At 45.5% G+C, this 17,500-nt stretch overlaps 1 protein-coding gene across 2 annotated transcripts in view; it reads left to right on the forward strand.

The window, feature by feature from the left end:
• Positions 1-17,500, forward strand: part of adamts6 (ADAM metallopeptidase with thrombospondin type 1 motif, 6) — a 351,012-nt gene that overhangs the window by 38,219 nt on the left and 295,293 nt on the right. For both annotated transcript variants that reach the window (XM_047804490.1, XM_047804489.1), the window contains exons 11-14: positions 2,663-2,804; positions 7,482-7,589; positions 11,178-11,323; positions 12,925-12,988. In XM_047804490.1, the coding sequence (XP_047660446.1) occupies positions 2,663-2,804; positions 7,482-7,589; positions 11,178-11,323; positions 12,925-12,988 (460 nt within the window). The remainder of the gene's footprint in view (positions 1-2,662; positions 2,805-7,481; positions 7,590-11,177; positions 11,324-12,924; positions 12,989-17,500) is intronic.

Genomic DNA, 17,500 nt, shown 5'->3' on the forward strand with positions numbered 1-17,500 from the left:
TCCGATGAATGACGTCACTCGCTCACTCACTCACTCTTTTTCTACCGCTTATCCACAAACTACCTCGGGTCACGGGGAGCCTGTGTCTGTGTCTATCTCAGGCTTCAAGACCAAATCAATTAATGTTATTTTTATTTAGTATTGATGTTGCATTAATATTTAGTTTGTGCTACAACTCTGGTAATAAGAATAGTGACATTTCACTGCTTTTGGTTGCCCCCGTTATAGATAAACGCCCCCAGCTCTGACTGCGCATACACGCTGCGCGTACCTGTGCTTCTCCGTACAGCGTGCGGAGCGTAATACAATCTAGGAGCAGTGATACACCAAACCTCCCTTATTACAGTCACACACATTTCTGCTGACTTTATTTTGTAGTAACGAGTAACGAAGATGTTTAGTGGGAATATAACGGAGTAAAAGTTTACATTTTATCTCGGAAATGTAGTGGAGTAAAAGTGAAAGTTGTCATAAATTTAAATAGTGAAGTAAAGTACAGATACATGACATTTCTACTGAAGTACAGTAACGAAGTGTTTATACACCGTCACATTACAACACTGCTCTGTGGATTTGTTTCCTTCTAGAACCAAAGCCGTAGTTTCTTAAGGTTTCAGAAAGAACTTATAAACTAGTTGAACCAAAAGAACTGTGAATGAAGTGAAAGTTCTGGCAGGAGATGAGCATCTTAGATTTACATTTAAGCCATTTGGCAGGTGCCCTTAACCAGAGTGTGTGAGGAGTGATGAGGGCTTTGGGGTAAGAGGGAGATGGTCTGTTTTTGGCTTGGTAGACAATCACGAGTGTTTAAATCTGATGTGTTCAGCTACAGGAGCCAGTGGAGGGTTAGGGTTAGGGTTAGGGTTGGAGTCAGGGTTAGGGTTGGGGGTTAGGGTTAGGGGTTAGGGTTAGGGTTGGGGGTAGGGTTGGGGGTTAGGGTTAGGGTTAGTCACACAGCTGCATTATGGATCATTTACAGAGGATGAATTGTGTTCATAAGTGGGTTAGGGTTAGGGTTGGGGGTTAGGGTTGGGGTTAAGGTTAGGGTTGGGTAGTAAGGGGTAGGGTTGGGGGTTGGGGGTAGGGTTGGGGGTTGGGGGTAGGGTTGGGGGTTGGGGTTAATATTAGGGTTGGGGGTTAGGATTGGGGTTGGGGGTTAGGATTGGGGTTGGGGGTTAGGGTTGGGGGTTAGGATTGGGGTTGGGGGTTAGGGGTAGGGTTAGTCACACAGCTGCATTATGGATCGTTTACAGAGGATGTGTTCATATGTAGACCTGACAGAGAGAGCTGCAGTAGTCCAGTGTTGAGATAAGAGACTGAACACATACCTGAGCAGTCTGTGTGGGGAGAAATGGCCGAATCCTTTATTTTGCCGCGGTGCATCTTTTATGTACAGCTTGTACGTGACTTCTCCACGATCAGAAAGTCTCTCCTTTCTCTCGCACGCTTCACCTACTGGATTTCGGACGTGTCGTGGTGTCTCAGGCCTCAGTTCAGCTTCAGCTTGCCTGCTGTACAGAGAAACTTTATTAACACCATGTCTTTGTGTAAACGTGTGCAGACACACAGCAGCGAATGGACGTCTTTCTTACGCTTTTAGATGGAAAACATTTCTAAGGCTAAAAACAGGGGGCATTTTTGTGTCTTTGAGCTACACCACGTACCCTGCGGCTCTCATCTGGGAGAAAGTTTTGTTGACATTTCTTCTAATCGTTTCTATTTTTAAGACGACTATTTTGTCTTCCTCTAAAGCAATAAACCGAGAGGTCTGCGCTGGTACGTTAAGAATCTGTGGGGTTTGAGCCGGGATTGTGTTTCTCCCAGCAGAGGGGATCGCGTGGAAGCCAAAGTAAAGGATTATTCCACCAAACAACATGGAAAAAAAAAAGGGATGTAACTGAATCTGGCGTCGGTCGTCCCCCCGCCGCCCCGGGCAGAAAGCGTGTGTGTTTCTTTCCTTTCCTTCCCGATATATTTGGTTTAGTTTGAATTAGATTATCCTTCCAATATTCTAGTGGGAAGCCAAAGATCCCTGTTTCAGCCGAAGCTTCCTCTGGCACATTAAACAGAAAGCAGATTCCTGAGAGCTTGTGCTGTTTGTTGCTGTGGTGTTTCTTTGCTCAGGTTCTCTCCATCCTGCTGGTGTTGGTGCTACTTGGTGTTGAACAAATCCAGAGACTTGCTGCTCACTTCCTAGTAATGTTAGTGTTTGCCCACAGATTCCTCCCAGACACGTCTCACAGTCCGTCCATCTCCAGCTCGACATCTGTTTCTCGGCCTTCGCCCGGTCCATGCGTCTTCCTTCTTCTCCTCGGTGTCTGTTAGCAGCAGATCAGCAGTTCCACCCCCTGTGACTGGTTCTACAGAGCGTCCATATTTCTCTCTGACTAAACAGACTAAACACACCACTGCACTCTTTTCTTCTCTTTCTTCCTATCTTTTACTCCTTACTTCACCGCTGCTTCAAAGGCTTTCATGTGAGGCCAAGAGCACCATATAAGCCTAAACGTCTGGCTTTTAAGGATGCAGTCTGTCATCCTGCTCGCTCGGCTTACATTTCTCACGCTCTACTTTTACATTTCTCTCGTGTTTGGAGATGATCGTGTGAATGGTGAACGCTGTCCAGGAGCCAATCTTATTCTACCTTTTGTTCTTTTGACAGCTCAGGTCGGGGAACGTGTCTGGACAATGAGCCGCTGAAGCGGGACTTCCTGTACCCCACCGTGGCCCCGGGGCAGGTGTACGACGCCGATGAGCAGTGTCGTTTTCAGTATGGCGCCTCCTCCAGACAGTGCAAATACGGGGTAAGAGGAACGCAGTGCGCTTTCACTCTTCTGTGTAGATCGTTAGAGCTTTCAGAGGTCGGAGTCTGTATCATCACACCATAGACACATCATTCAGATACAACACCTGACCTGATGACAAGCAGTTACTGAGTTAATAAGTTTATTTAAAGTAATGATCGATTTCACACTGCAGACATTTCACTACAATTACAATCACTTCTGTTCTTCAGCTCTAAACACTCGTCTCCTCAGCAGTCTCTCTCTCTTTATTCTCTCTCTTCAAGCTAATAAGTCAAACAGAATCTCAGCTTGAATCTCAGCACCTCTGTCTGGTCCACAGCACGGACACTGGAGACGTTCTCACCACATCGTACACAAATAAACATCTCCTGGAAAGCAGTGACCTTCAGTCAGGAGTCAGATGTCTGTCTGACCTTCAGTGTCACACAGCCTTTCAAAATACAATAAAAGTAAAAAATAAACGTTCTGGGATTAAATCAGAAAGAAGGATTTTAACGTCAGTGTCTGGGATTAAATTATGTCTCATCAGATCTCTTTCTGATCTTTATCCAAGTCAGATTTAGAATAAACAATAAAAGCTCTTTAATGATGAAGAATAATGGAGGAAGCCATGTGCAGGGAATCAGGCTGATGGTTAAAGCTCTCAGAAGAGACGCAATGCCAAACAACAAGTAATTCTTTTTACCAGTGACCCAGAAGTCTGGCTGGAGGACGCTGATGTGTTCCCCAGGCTGGTCTACAGCTGAAAAACTCTGCTGTCATGCTTGAGTAAAAGTCCTGTAAAGGTATATCATGTTCATTAAGAAGTATCAGTGCTCTGTAGAACAGCTGGTACTCAGATCGGTCTCCATCAGTCCAGACCATGACCATATTTTAATTTCTGCATGGACGTCTGGATCTGTTATCATCTCACTGTGAGCAGGTGATGGAGCAGAGCAGGGCCTGATATACTGGAGTGTGTTTATATCTGCTGAGCTGATCTGCTGCAAGAAGAGATTGACTTTACTTTGTCTTTCTATAAAATATTAAAGATTGTGTGGTGCGTTGTGTTTCTGGAACATCTGGAACCTAAAGGTGTTCGGTTTAGACGTGAAACAGCAGTTGAATTTAATCACGTGTGTATGTGTTTGTGTCCCAGTATCAGCCCTGTGGACCAGTCAGTGGTGAAGCTGGAACATCTCCAGATCAGAGGAGATCTGACAGTGCTGAAGCTTTATAGCTGTTTATAGCTGTTTATAACAGAAGAACAGAAGAACTCACTTCCACATACGTAATTATAAATGGAGAACTTCAGGGAAATATTCATGAAAACAGCAAAAACCTTTTCTTAGGAAAAATGTTCCTCGAGGGGTTTTGTGTTGTTAATGATTCTAGCTTTTTAAATAGATCCTAAAGAGAGAGACGTAATTTATATTCTGTTCATGTTCCAGCTTGTCAGTGAGCTGAGTTCAGTTCCCTGGAGAAGCTCACATGTTCACCTCGAGGGTCCTGTTCACCTCGAGGGTCCTGTTCACCTCGAGGGTCCTGTTCACCTCGAGGGTCCTGCCGTGACACTTCTGTGGTTCTGATCAGAAGTTAGAATCTCGGTGCAGTTCCAGAGCCGGTATTACAGAGCTGTCCTGAGCCGTTAAACCTGACAGAAAATCTGCTGATTTAATTATCTGATTATTATATGAAACAGGATCAGACACTGTAACAGATCTGAGATGTTCAGACGCTTTCAGATCTGTCAGATGGAGCGACACTGAGGCTTGTGACCTACTTTAATTTACACTTTCTTCAAATGAAAAAGAGTTTCAGGAGAAAGAAGGAACCTGATGAAAGCCAAGCGAATTCAGGAAAAACAACAACAACAAAACAACAACAATAACAACAACAACAATAATAATAACAATAATAATAATAATAATAATAATAATAATAATAATAATAAAGCCTGATTGAGATATACTGTGCTCCATAAACTGCTGAAGCAGAAATGAAACTAGAAGAGATTACAGATATTTAGTTCATTGAGAGAAACATCTGGAGCAGATGCCAGAGTGAGAAGTCTGTAATTTTTCTCTTAGCTGTGATCAGAATACGAGACGTTCAGTAACGGACGAGAGCCAGCGGTTTCTTGGCTCGCTCTCATTGCAGTGTGTAGCTTTGGATTCTGACAATCTCATCTGTTTTAGCCAGACGTCTGTTTAACCATTAAATCTACCGCAGCTTCACTAATCCTTCATTCAGAGCTGAGGTCAGACCTGAGCCTGAAACTACGTGACACAGACTAACATGTAATACACCGGAGGGAGGGGGGAGGGGGGGAGAGGGGGGAGAGAGAGAGAGAGAGAGAGAGAGAGAGAGAGAGAGAGAGAGAGAGAGAGGGAGAGAGAGAGAGAGAGAGAAAGAGAGAGAGAGAGAGAGAGAGAGAGAGAGAGAGAGAGAGAGAGAGAGAGAGAGAGACAGGGAGAGAGATAGAGAGAAACAGAGAGAGAGACAGGGAGGAAGAGAGAGAGAGGGAGAAACAGAGAGAGAGAGAGAGAGAGAGAGAAACAGAGAGAGAGAAAACAGATAATAATGAAATAATTCAGTTACAATATTTTATTAATTTGGTTCCAGTTTTTATAAACATGGTCAGTGATGATTATAAAGCTGCTTCATTGGAAACAACGAGGTTGTACAGAGGGAATGAGACCCTGGATAATGTCCCAGAGCATTTAATAAACAACAACAACAACAAAACAATAATAATAATAATAATAATAATAATAATAATAATAATAATAATAATAATAATAATAATGTTGTTTTAAGAACTAGTCTAGTTAAGTATCTAGAGAAGTTCAGCTGCATGAATCTGGAGGTAAAATCTAATGACATCATTTAACTGAACAGACTAGAAACCTGCTGTGTCAGTAAAGACTCTGAGGGACACTGAGGGACTCTGGGGGACACGGAGGGACACTGAGGGACACTGGGGGACAATGGGGGACACTGATGACCAGCTGCACACGTGTGGAGATGATGTGGTTTTTGCCTTAACAAGGGCACAGCAGCAGCTCTGACAGCTATAATATCACATGTTGTGTATTATATTTCTGTAAAGCTGCTTTGAGACAATGTCCACTGTTAAAGAGCTATAGAAAGGAATTTAAATTCAATTGGATATAAATAATGCAACGGTCATCAGGTCATGTTATGCTCAGTGGTCCCTTCAGTGTTTATTCAGGAACACAGGCGGATGGAGATGTCATGGCGAAGGAGCCTGGTCATGGTGAAGGGGCCCGGTCATGGCGAAGGGGCCCGGTCATGGCGACGGGGCCTGGTCATGGCGAAGGGGCCTGGTCATGGCGACGGGGCCCGGTCATGGCGAAGGGGCCCGGTCATGGCGAAGGGGCCCGGTCATGGTGACGGGGCCTGGTCATGGTGACGGGGCCTGGTCATGGCGACGGGGCCTGGTCATGGCGACGGGGCCTGGTCATGGTGACGGGGCCCGGTCATGGTGAAGGGGCCCGGTCATGGCGAAGGGGCCTGGTCATGGTGACGGGGCTTGGTCTCGAACCGCTCTTCAGGTCAGAAAAGCAGCAACTCGAGCAACTCCAGTTATTTTTACACGACTGCCACCAGAACCCAGCGTGAGCAGGTCAAAGGGTTTAAAGGTCACTGGGTTTAGTGAGTGCTGTGAATCAGAACACTGAGTTTTCCTGCCTGCTGCAGAGAGCCACTGAATGATGTACTACACTCTTAATGCTAATGCTAACGACTAGAAACCTGCTAACACTCAGGGTTTGGACTCTGGATGGTGAAGTGAGTTCAGACCATCAGAGGAACAACTCAGTGTTTTTACATCAGGGAACCTGGAGAAATCTCTGTGCCTCTCTGTGCTCCTGGTGATCACACACGGTAATAAACCTGCAGTAGCCTGACTTCTGACTTCCTGACGGTGAGGCGGTGCGTCGCTCTGCTCCTCCGTCAGCACCGTGTGGTTCCTCCTGTGAGAACCGAGCAGGTTTATTAAAGCCAGACGTGGAGATGCAGCGGTTGTAACGTGAGAGAACCAATGCGCTGTTTTATTTCATCTGGAGAGGCCAAGTGACTCGTGTCTGTGACTCACTGACTCCGAGGGGTCAGAGCTTGAACTCTGTACCGTAAGTCTTTTTCACGAGGGCTGCTCCTTCCTCGTACATGCTTGTCCTGTAAATGCTTTGAAGTCCAGGCTTTAAACGGGTCTGAGTGCTCGTTAAAGGGGAAATCCTACACGAGGTTGAGTGAGGCGAGGCGAGGCCTTGTAACGTGTCAACACGTTTCCTCTTTATCTGTGCCAGGAGCCGGTGCTGGATTCAGGAGATCCTGAAGTCAAATGTTCAGACTTGTGTGTTTGTGTGTGATGATGTGGAACTGTTCAGTCATCTTCTGGGTCTGATCAGTGCAGGAGGATGAAACCCAGAGGAGAAAAACCTTTACAGGATCATCAGGACACATGGGGCAGATGTGGAGGTGTATCGGGTGTTGTAGTGCCCGTCGTCTCCTGGATGTGTGTAGTGCTTTGTGTGTGTGTGTGTGTGTGTGTGTGTGTGTGTGTGTGTGTGTGTGTGTGATGTCTGGAACTCTGGCTGGAGCTGAGCAGCACTTTGTCTTTCTCCCAGAGTTTATGTATTCTGACCAACTTGCCTTTGCCTTATTTCCTAGGAAGTGTGTAGAGAGCTCTGGTGCCTTAGCAAAAGTAACCGCTGTGTCACTAACAGTATTCCAGCCGCAGAGGGAACGCTGTGTCAAACCGGCAGCATTGAGAAAGGGGTAAGTGTGAGATTCCCCCCCCCCCCCCCCGCAGCCTCACTTCACTCCTCAACATACTGACAGATGGTGACTTTAACTTCTCCGACATCATCAGGACCGAGTTCACACTAGAGGTCTTCTCGGGTCTACAGAAATGTCCCCGACCCCGAGTGACCCGAATCACTTTTTACCCGAACCCGACGTGCATCATTTTTTTTCTAAAGAAAGACCCGACCCGAGACAGACTCAAAAAAATTAGACCTGAGTCCGACTCGACCCGTTGGCATTTTTGTTACCCGACTGGACCTGAATGTTGCGTAACTCTGCACAAAGTAACCGCTACAGAGTGGATTCAACATTGATCGACAGGTCTGTTTCAACGAAAATTAGCTCACCGCCAGCCGCACGCCACCAGTCACACGCCACCAGTCACACGTCACCAGTCACACGTCACCAGCCGCACGTCACCAGCCGCACGTCACCAGTCGCACGTCACCAGCCGCACGTCACCAGCCGCACGTCACCAGCCGCACGTCACCAGCCGCACGTCACCAGCCGCACGTCACCAGTCGCACGTCACCAGTCACACGTCACCAGTCACACGTCACCAGCCACATGTCACAAGCGGTCTTGGCAAACAGAGGAGAGGTTGGAAAAAGACTCGAGTCGAGGCACACACACGAGATACAGTAGTTCGGGTCTTCTCGGGTCCGTTCAGTAAAAACACATTCATTTTAAATTACCCGCTATTATTATACCGACCCGTGTCCGAGGCACACGTGAAACCTTTAGACCGAACCCGCTCGGGCCTCGGGTCGGACCTCGGGGTTTCGGATCTAAGACCCCCAGTTCACACTACGCTTGGTTTCTCAGTAACACAACAAGCTGTGATGTGATTTTTCTCTCATTTATGTAGAGAGAGAATAAAGAGTGTCTGTAGCTGCTAGAATGTAAGAAACAACAGGAAGTGACACACTAACATTATATGTAACTCGAAATAGAAAAAACAATGAAGTTCTATAATAAATAAAAATGATAATAGTTGGTAAGTTGCTGTGGTGTAAGTGGAATTAAATAAAAAAAGAATCTCCAGGGGAATAAACATAACACTGCTTCATCACACCATCATGGTGTCTTCCTTTCTGATGTGTTTTATAATATAAAACTGACGAGTTGTTCAGACGCTGTCGTTTTGACCGAATCTGGACACGCCCCTTCTGCTGTTCCTTCCAAGCCACACCCCTAAATGTGAAACCGAGCTTAAGAGTCGGAGCTTCTGTGAACTGACTGTCTGAGACTGGATGCCGATCGGTTGTTAGGGTAGAATGTTGTGATATTAGTGTCGTTAGGGTAGATATATCCTGTCGTTAGGGTAGAATGTTGTGATGTTGGTGTAGTTAGGGTAGATATATCCTGTCGTTAGGGTAGATATATCCTGTCGTTAGGGTAGAATGTGGTGATGTTGGTGTAGTTAGGGTAGATATATCCTGTCGTTAGGGTAGATATATCCTGTCGTTAGGGTAGATATATCCTGTTGTTAGGGTAGAATGTGGTGATGTTGGTGTAGTTAGGGTAGATATATCCTGTCGTTAGGGTAGATATATCCTGTTGTTAGGGTAGAATGTGGTGATGTTGGTGTAGTTAGGGTAGATATATCCTGTCGTTAGGGTAGATATATCCTGTTGTTAGGGTAGAATGTGGTGATGTTGGTGTAGTTAGGGTAGATATATCCTGTCGTTAGGGTAGAATGTGGTGATGTTAGTGGCAGGTAGACATTCTGCAGGCAGTGGGAACCAGAGACAGTTTTAATAAAGATTACAGCTCACATTGTCTCTGGCTGAAAAGGAAGAACGAGAGAGGGCACGAGCTGTCGTCCTTCGTTATCGTTATCTGGCTGGAGCTATTCATCAGTTATTCAGCAGTTATTCAGCAGCTATTCAGCAGTTATTCAGCAGCTATTCAGCAGCGTGTCCTAAACGAGCGGAGCGGCTCGAGCCTCTGTTATTTTCCCAGAGAGTGTATGTACTTATGTCTGGCTCTGGACACACTGGCATCAAAGGAATATGAAGATCAGCCATTTCTGCCTGAGTGAGTAATGTGATGGAGGGGCGTGGCCTGGGACGAACTGTGGTGGGGGAGGGGTGGGGAGGGTGGGGTCAGAGGAAGCTGTATCACAGGTTTAAACCGATTCACACTCACACACACACTCACATACACACTCACACACTCACATACACACTCACACACTCACATACACACTCACATACACACTCACACACTCACATACACACTCACATACACACTCACAGACACACGCACAGACACACGCACAGACACACGCACAGACACACGCACAGACACACGCACAGACACACGCACAGACACACGCACACGCACAGACACACGCACAGACACACGCACAGACACACGCACAGACACACGCACAGACACACGCACAGACACACGCACACGCACAGACACACGCACAGACACACGCACACGCACAGACACACGAACATGCACAGACACACGCACACGCACAGACACACGCACACGCACAGACACACGCACAGACACCTACGCTACCACACCACACGCACAGAGACACACTCACATACACACTCACACACTCACATACACACTCACATACACACTCACATACACACTCACACACACACTCACATACACACTCACATACACACTCACACACACACTCACACACTCACATACACACTCACATACACACTCACACACACACTCACATACACACTCACACACTCACACACACTCACATACACATTCACACACACACTCACATACACACTCACACACTCACATACACACTCACATACACACTCACACACACACTCACACACTCACACACACTCACATACACACTCACACACTCACACACACTCACATACACACTCACATACGTATAAACACTCACATACACACTCGATCACTCTAAACGATGCGGAAAGAGACGGATCGCGAGAGAGAGAGAGCAATACTATCTCTGTCTCGCTATGATCGTGATCGCTAGATCACTCACGATGGCGCGCGCGCTCGCTAGCTCTATCTCAGAAACACTGTCTGGCGCGCATCGCTCATCGCGCGCGCGCATACGCTCTGTCTAACTATATCGCTAGCGATCTTATCTATCACTATCTGTCTAGATATAGATCGATATGCTAATCGCAAAATACGGTAGTCTGTATCTATCTAGAGCTCTAGCAGATCAGAAATACGAGCGAGATGTCTATCATACTCTCTTCGCTATCTACTCATCTGTCTATCGCACTCTCTTATACTCTCTCTCTCTCTCTCTCTCTCTCTCTCTCTCTCTCTCTCTCTCTCTCTCTCTCTCTCTCTCTCTCTCTCTCTCTCTCTCTCCTTAGTACTAATCATCTGTAGTTTATTTGAGATGCCAGTTGCTAAAGATACATCTTCATTCCTCACCAAGTTTCTTTAGAAAAAAGTTGAAATATAGCAAAAATAAAGAAGTAATGTGCAAAAATGAACTGAGTGCAAAGATGTAGTTGAGTGTGTGTGTGTGTGTGTGTGTGTGTGTGTGTGTGTGTGTGTGTGTGTGTGTGTGTGTGTCAGTGGTGTTATCAGGGCGAGTGTGTGGTGTTTGGGACGTGGCCACTCAGTGTGGATGGAGGCTGGGGGCCATGGACACAGTGGGGCGAATGCAGCCGGACATGCGGTGGTGGAGTTTCTTCGTCCATGCGTCACTGTGACAGTCCAGCGTAAGTAGGCAAAGTAAGAGTCGGGGGAGGAGATCATCATCATCATCATCATCATCATCATCATCATCAAAATCACTGCATCACTACACACAGCTCACCATCACTAACATCAGTCTGATTGGTCAGTAGATCTGACAGCCGCAGGTTTATATCACCAATCGTTTCCATAGTAACAGCTTATTCACAGAGACGTAAATTAGCAGGTGATAAAAAAAAAAAAACGTCCTCACCTTCAAGCTGATCAGCTTCTGAGGAAACCCAAATGTGAGCAGAATGAACAGATCTGTTTGGTCCAATCACTGCAGGTCAAACTGTTCGAGTTTGGAGGAGGAGAACAAACTGCCCCAGTGGTCACAACAACCCAAACACACACTACAGTGTCCAGGGCAAGTGGAGAGTAAAAGCTCCAATCTTCTGAAGATTTATTTCTGGTGTAAAACTGGAGCTGAACACAAAGATCAGATAAGATCAGATGTGTCTACTTAATTGTTAGTTAGGATTTGTTCTTGTTTCCACTGGAGATGTTTATAATAAACCTCCTTAGATGTTTGAGAACCGAACCTGTGGCTCATCAGCAGCTTTTCTCTGGAGAACTCACTAGTTTTTACTGAGAGAGGGTCAGAAATATTTCAGTCTGTTGTGATGTACAGTTATTTTCTGATGGTGATCGACTTGCCTTCGGACCTTCAGCTCTGTCAGCGTCATCCTCGAGTGGCATCTGATGCTCCATCTGACACACAGCAGTGCTTTTACATACAAACCAAAAACCTGCAGAAACCAAAAACCTGCTTTGTGCTGAGCTTCAGCCTTCTGGAAGGGTCTCCACTAGATGTTGGATTGTGTCTGTGGGGATTAGTGATCATTCAGCTACAAGAGCATCAGTGAGATCAGACTCTGATGTTGGTGAGGAGGTCTGGGGTTCAGTCAGTGTTCAGTGGTGTTGAGTCAGAGTCAGGGCTCAGTGCAGGACACAAGTATTTCACTCCAACCTTCACCTCCACACTATGTCCTCATGGAGCTGCTTTGTCCACAGGGACATTGTCCTGATGGAACAGAGTTTGGACTTTTAGTTCCACTGAAGATAAACTGTAAAGTTCCACACAGAGACGTTCAGTACATCTGTGTGACTCAGAGACGGTATGACGTTCAGGTTCTCCTCTACAGCCCATTTTATTACACTTTAGCACTCAGTAGATGTTGTTGATGTTGTGTGAGAGAGCAGATAACAGCTGGCTGGAGTGCTGAGGTCTGTAGAACCATTTCAGCTGTAATAAAATCCTGAGCACTCGAGTTCCTCCCCCTGAAGACCTGCTGCATGAAGAAGGCTTTTATTTTGTGCCTGAAGCAGCATTCTGACGGTGATCCAGCTCCAGCTTGGGTTCAGCTGGAAGGTCTGGTCAAGAAGTTTAATGGGTTTTGTAAGAGAACTGTGGAGCATCCTGTGTTTATCTAATGCATCCTCAGTGCAGATGGTTCCAGGTTTTGTGAGGAAGGTCTCTTTGTTCTATGCTTCATATCCTTCTATTCTGTAATAAGGGTTCTCTGATTTTCTCTTGGTTCTTCATAGGTTTGTTTTTATTATATTTGATTCTTTTTTGCAGGCCGTCTGGAGGAGGGAAGTACTGTCTTGGGGAGAGGAAGCGCTACAGATCCTGCAGCACCGATGTAAGTTTCTGTTTCTGTTCTGCTGCTTAGGATTAGGGACCATGGAGCGGCAGATCTTCTGTAGACCATTAATCCTCTACAGCGAGGGTTCTTAAACTGTTTAACCCTTAAACTGAGGGATCTTTTTAATGTAAAGAAAAATTCATTCATTCATTCATTTTGTACCGCTTATCCGAATGTAAAGAAAAATTAAAGGAGAAAAATACAATTTGCAAAAAATTTGTCCATTTTACAATTTTAAGTCTTTGAATTTTTTTTTAAATTTTTTTTATTATTATTATTTTTATTTAAGTTCATTTTAACACCAAGTTTTGATTTAGGTTTAGTCATAATCTAGTCATTTAAATGACTCAGCTGTAGTCTGAGAGATCGAGAGATTTTAAACGAGCATTTTATTATTTTTAAATGTAAAGTGTGAAACATTTTTGTAAAGTTTCACCTTAAACGTCTGGATGTCGTTGTCACCGAGCTGAAACGAGACGTCTATGAACCTGCTCTGAAATGAGGTTTTAAAGTTCAATACACAGTTTTATAGGATTATAGAATACAGAATTCTTTATTTATCTGGCCTTGATTTATAAAAATAGATCTCGATAACAATAATAATGAACAGCAGACCTGCCGCTCTCCCTGAAGAAGCTCACAACAAACCGTGACCTTCTTAATAAAGCCGAGTTCTGAAAGGACCGCACTGTCTTTTGCACAAAAAATAAATCATCAATAATTTTGTGTTGATCTTTAAATATTTTAATTGTGGTCAGTCCTGCTCTCCGTGAGCAATGAGTGTAACACAATGCTGCTGTTCCTTCAACACAAACACACCTTCACATGGATTTGTCACTTCATGACGTCATGTTTCTGTTGTTGTTGTCAGTTCTCATTCACATGGTCTTATCTCTTTGTTCCAGCACGGACGCTTTGTTGTGTAGAAACTGTGTATCGGGGCGAGACGTGTTGATGTAGATCAAATGTGTGTCTAAACTCCGCCCTGCAGAAAGAGATGAGATGTGATTCGATAGGATCCTAAGTTGCCCCGCCTTCTCCTAACTTTTCATAACTAACTTAGTTTTGATTGGATCTTGTCTCGTCGTTTTTATTCGTCGACTGAATCGTCGATAGAGTTTGGCACAGTTTCCATCCATTAGTTTTTATTTAGTTATCGTCTCGTTTCGGACGAGACGATGATAAACTTTTACTAAAACTATGATAAAAACTATTCATCAGCAGAATGATCATCACTCTGTTCTGTGGTGATTTGCAATGAGGTTTTCAGCTGTTCTGGTTCTGTGGATCTGTGATCGGGTTCTGTGTCGATCTATAAGGAGGTTCTGCTGTAGACGTGTGTATGAGACAGAGAACCCAGTCGTTTTTGAAATGTTCTGGTTATTCCAGCTGTTGTCGTGACTGCAGTTCCTCTGAAGACTTTGTGGATCTGTGTACAGATTGTGCATTATGATCTGTTGAAGAGCACATGGCTGCTCTCTGCCAGATGAACACAGGTTCTTCACCTGGGAGTGTAGAGAGCATGACTCAGAAAGTCCTACAGTACTCAGCAGAGAGTTTTTACAACATAAAAAATTAATCAGAACTAATATTTTATAAAGATGGAAATTGAGAACTTCACTACGCTGCCTATTTCTGAGTTTTTTATGAAGGTGAAAATTGAGCCAGTTAGGGGGCTTTGAGGCTATTCTACCACAAATCTTAAAAATAACAGCTCAGAGCAAGCAGCGAGTGTTTACTTTGGAAAACAAACAGCACGCTTCAGACCACATCTACATCCCCTGAAACCTGCTGCGTCCAAAACAAACGGATCTTCGGTATGCAGACGACATCGAATCAGGAGCTGCAGAACTTCAGGGTTTAAGACCTCGCTCTCTACCAGGCCTCGGGGTGATCATTTACATGTACAGCATGTGACAGATGCTCTTATCCAGAGCGACGTACATAAGTGTTTAAATCTCTAACATTGAATACATTAATGCTGCTCACTCGGTTACAGACTTAAGATACCAGGAGTTTAAAACATTTGTTCAAAGTTACAATGAAAAAGTGTCAAAGTGTTTTTTTTAAATGCAGAAGATAAGGAAGGTAGTGCTAGTGAAGTGTTTCCTGAAGAAGTAGGTCTTCAACCACCGCTTTAAATTAACCAGTGACTTAGTTGTCCGGACCTCTAGGGGAAGTTCATCCCACCCCCTCGGTGCAGAACAGAACAGAGTCTTGTAGTAAACTTCCCTCTTACCCTGAGAGATGGTGGGACCAGTGGGGCAGTTCTGTAGATCTGAGGGTGTGAGGTGCAGTGTGAGGAGTGATGAGGGCTTTGGGGTAAGAGGGAGATGGTCTGGTTTTGGCTTTGTAGGTCAGCATCAGTGTTTAAACCTGATGTGTTCAGCTACAGGAGCCAGTGGAGGAACACAGCTGTGTGGTGGTGTGGAGAACTTAGGGAGGTTGAAGACAAGTCACACAGCTGCATTATGGGTCATTTGCAGAGGACAGATTGTGTTCATATGTAGACCTGATAGAGAGAGCTGCAGTAGTCCAGTTTCGACATGACAAGAGACTGAACAAGTACCTGAGCAGCCTGTGTGTGTGTGTGTGTGGGGGGGGGGTGGTGGCCGAATCCTTCTGATGTTGTAGAGAAGGAACCGACATGAGCGAGTCACATTAGGGACATGAGAGGAAAAGGACAGTTTATTGTCCATGGTTACCCCAAGGGTGTGAGCTGTGGGATATAGTAAGGTCATGACCTGGGGATGAATCACCTGATGATCAGCAGGTCAGTTTTGCTAGGATTGAGCTTTAACTGATGAGCAGTCATCCATGATGATATTTCTGCCAGACATGCTGAGATCTGATCAGAAGCTGTGGCATCTGAGGGGGGGAAAGAGAAGATAAGTTGTGTATCATCAGCATAGCAGTGGTAAGAGAACCCATGTGAGGAAATAACTTCACCAAGAGAGTGAGTATACAGGGAGAAAAGAAGAGGACCAAGTACTGAGCCCTGTGGGACGCCAGTGGAGAGTCTGCTTGGAGCAGATGTCACTCCCCTCCATGTTACCTGATATGAGCGTCCTTCCAGGTAGGAAGCGAACCATTCCCAAGCTGATCCACAAATCCCAAGACTCCTGAGGGAGGATAAGAGAGTCTTGTGGTTGACCGTATCAAACGCTGCTGAAAGGTCAAGGAGGATGAGGACGGATGACAGTTTGGCTGATCTAGCAGTATGTAGCTTCTCAGAGACATCCAAAAGGGCTGTCTCTGTAGAGTGAGCTGCTTTAAAGCCAGACTGGTTGGGGTCTTGGAGGTTGTTCTGTGAGAAAGAGACGCGAATAGAAACGAGAGAAGTGACACCAGTCTGTAGTTACTGATGTCTGATGGATGGGAATAACCCTTGCTCTCTTGAAAGTAGTTGGTACCTGACCAGATGCTATGGATCTATTGATGATAGTGGTAGTGAAGGGCAGAAGGTCTTGCGAGATGGTCTGGAGCATAGTGGAAGGGACTGGATCCAATGGGCAGGTGGTAGGATTGCAAGACCGGGTGAGTTGTGAAATCTCTTCTGCTGCTACAGTTGAGAAATGTGACAACGAAGGTGTAGGGGAATCCATACTCTGAGATGTAAGTGCAGTCGGGGCTGAAGTGAAGGTCCGGCAGATTTCCTCAATCTTCTCCTGGTAGAAAGAATCAAAGTCTTCTGCAGTCAGGGAGGATGAAGGAGGAGGAGCCGGGGGGTTGTGGAATTTCCGAGGGTCATGTGAGGAAGCTTCAAGCTTTTCATTGTAGAAGGAAGTCTTGGCAGAAGTCACATCTGAGGAGAACTTGACAAGACGTGTTCAGTAAGAATCAAGATCAGCATCAAGTTGTGATTTCTTCCACTTTCTCTCTGATGATCTTAGCTCTCTTCCATTGTTGCGCAGCACATCTGAAAGCCAAGGAGCAGAACAAGAAGGTATCTTGGGTTTAGGACAGAGGGCAGAGGAAGTCCATAGTTGAGGAAAGAGATGAGAGGAAAGTATCTGTGGCTGAGTCCAAGGGTAGTGAGGAAAAAGACTCAGGATCAGGAAGGGAAGAAAGAGTGCCAGAAGCTACAGATGAAGGGGAGACAGAGTGAAGGTTGTGGGGGGGGGGGCAAGTGGGGTGAGAGGTAGGTTTAGGAAGGACAGGGAGAGTGATGGTGAAGGATACCAGGTGATGATCGGAGACGTGTAGTGGGGTAGCAGTCACATCTGTAGCTGGAGAAGGACGGGTGAAAACCAGGTCCAGGACATTGTCTCCTTTGTGTGTGGGGATGTAGCTGTTGAGTGTGAGGGAGAAAGAGTCGAGACGAGACAGGAGGGAAGAAGAATGTAGCTTGTCAGAGGGGAGGTTGAAGTCACCAAGCACTGTCAGGGGGGAGCTATCGGAAGGGAAAGCACTAAGCAGTGAGTCCATTTCTTCCAGGAAGTCTCCTAGGGGACCAGGAGGGCGGTAGACAACAATGAGGACAAGGTTGATAGGAGAGGTAACTGAAAT

The sequence above is a fragment of the Tachysurus fulvidraco genome, chromosome 20 (assembly GCF_022655615.1).
Source record: "Tachysurus fulvidraco isolate hzauxx_2018 chromosome 20, HZAU_PFXX_2.0, whole genome shotgun sequence".
Lineage (NCBI taxonomy): Eukaryota > Metazoa > Chordata > Actinopteri > Siluriformes > Bagridae > Tachysurus > Tachysurus fulvidraco.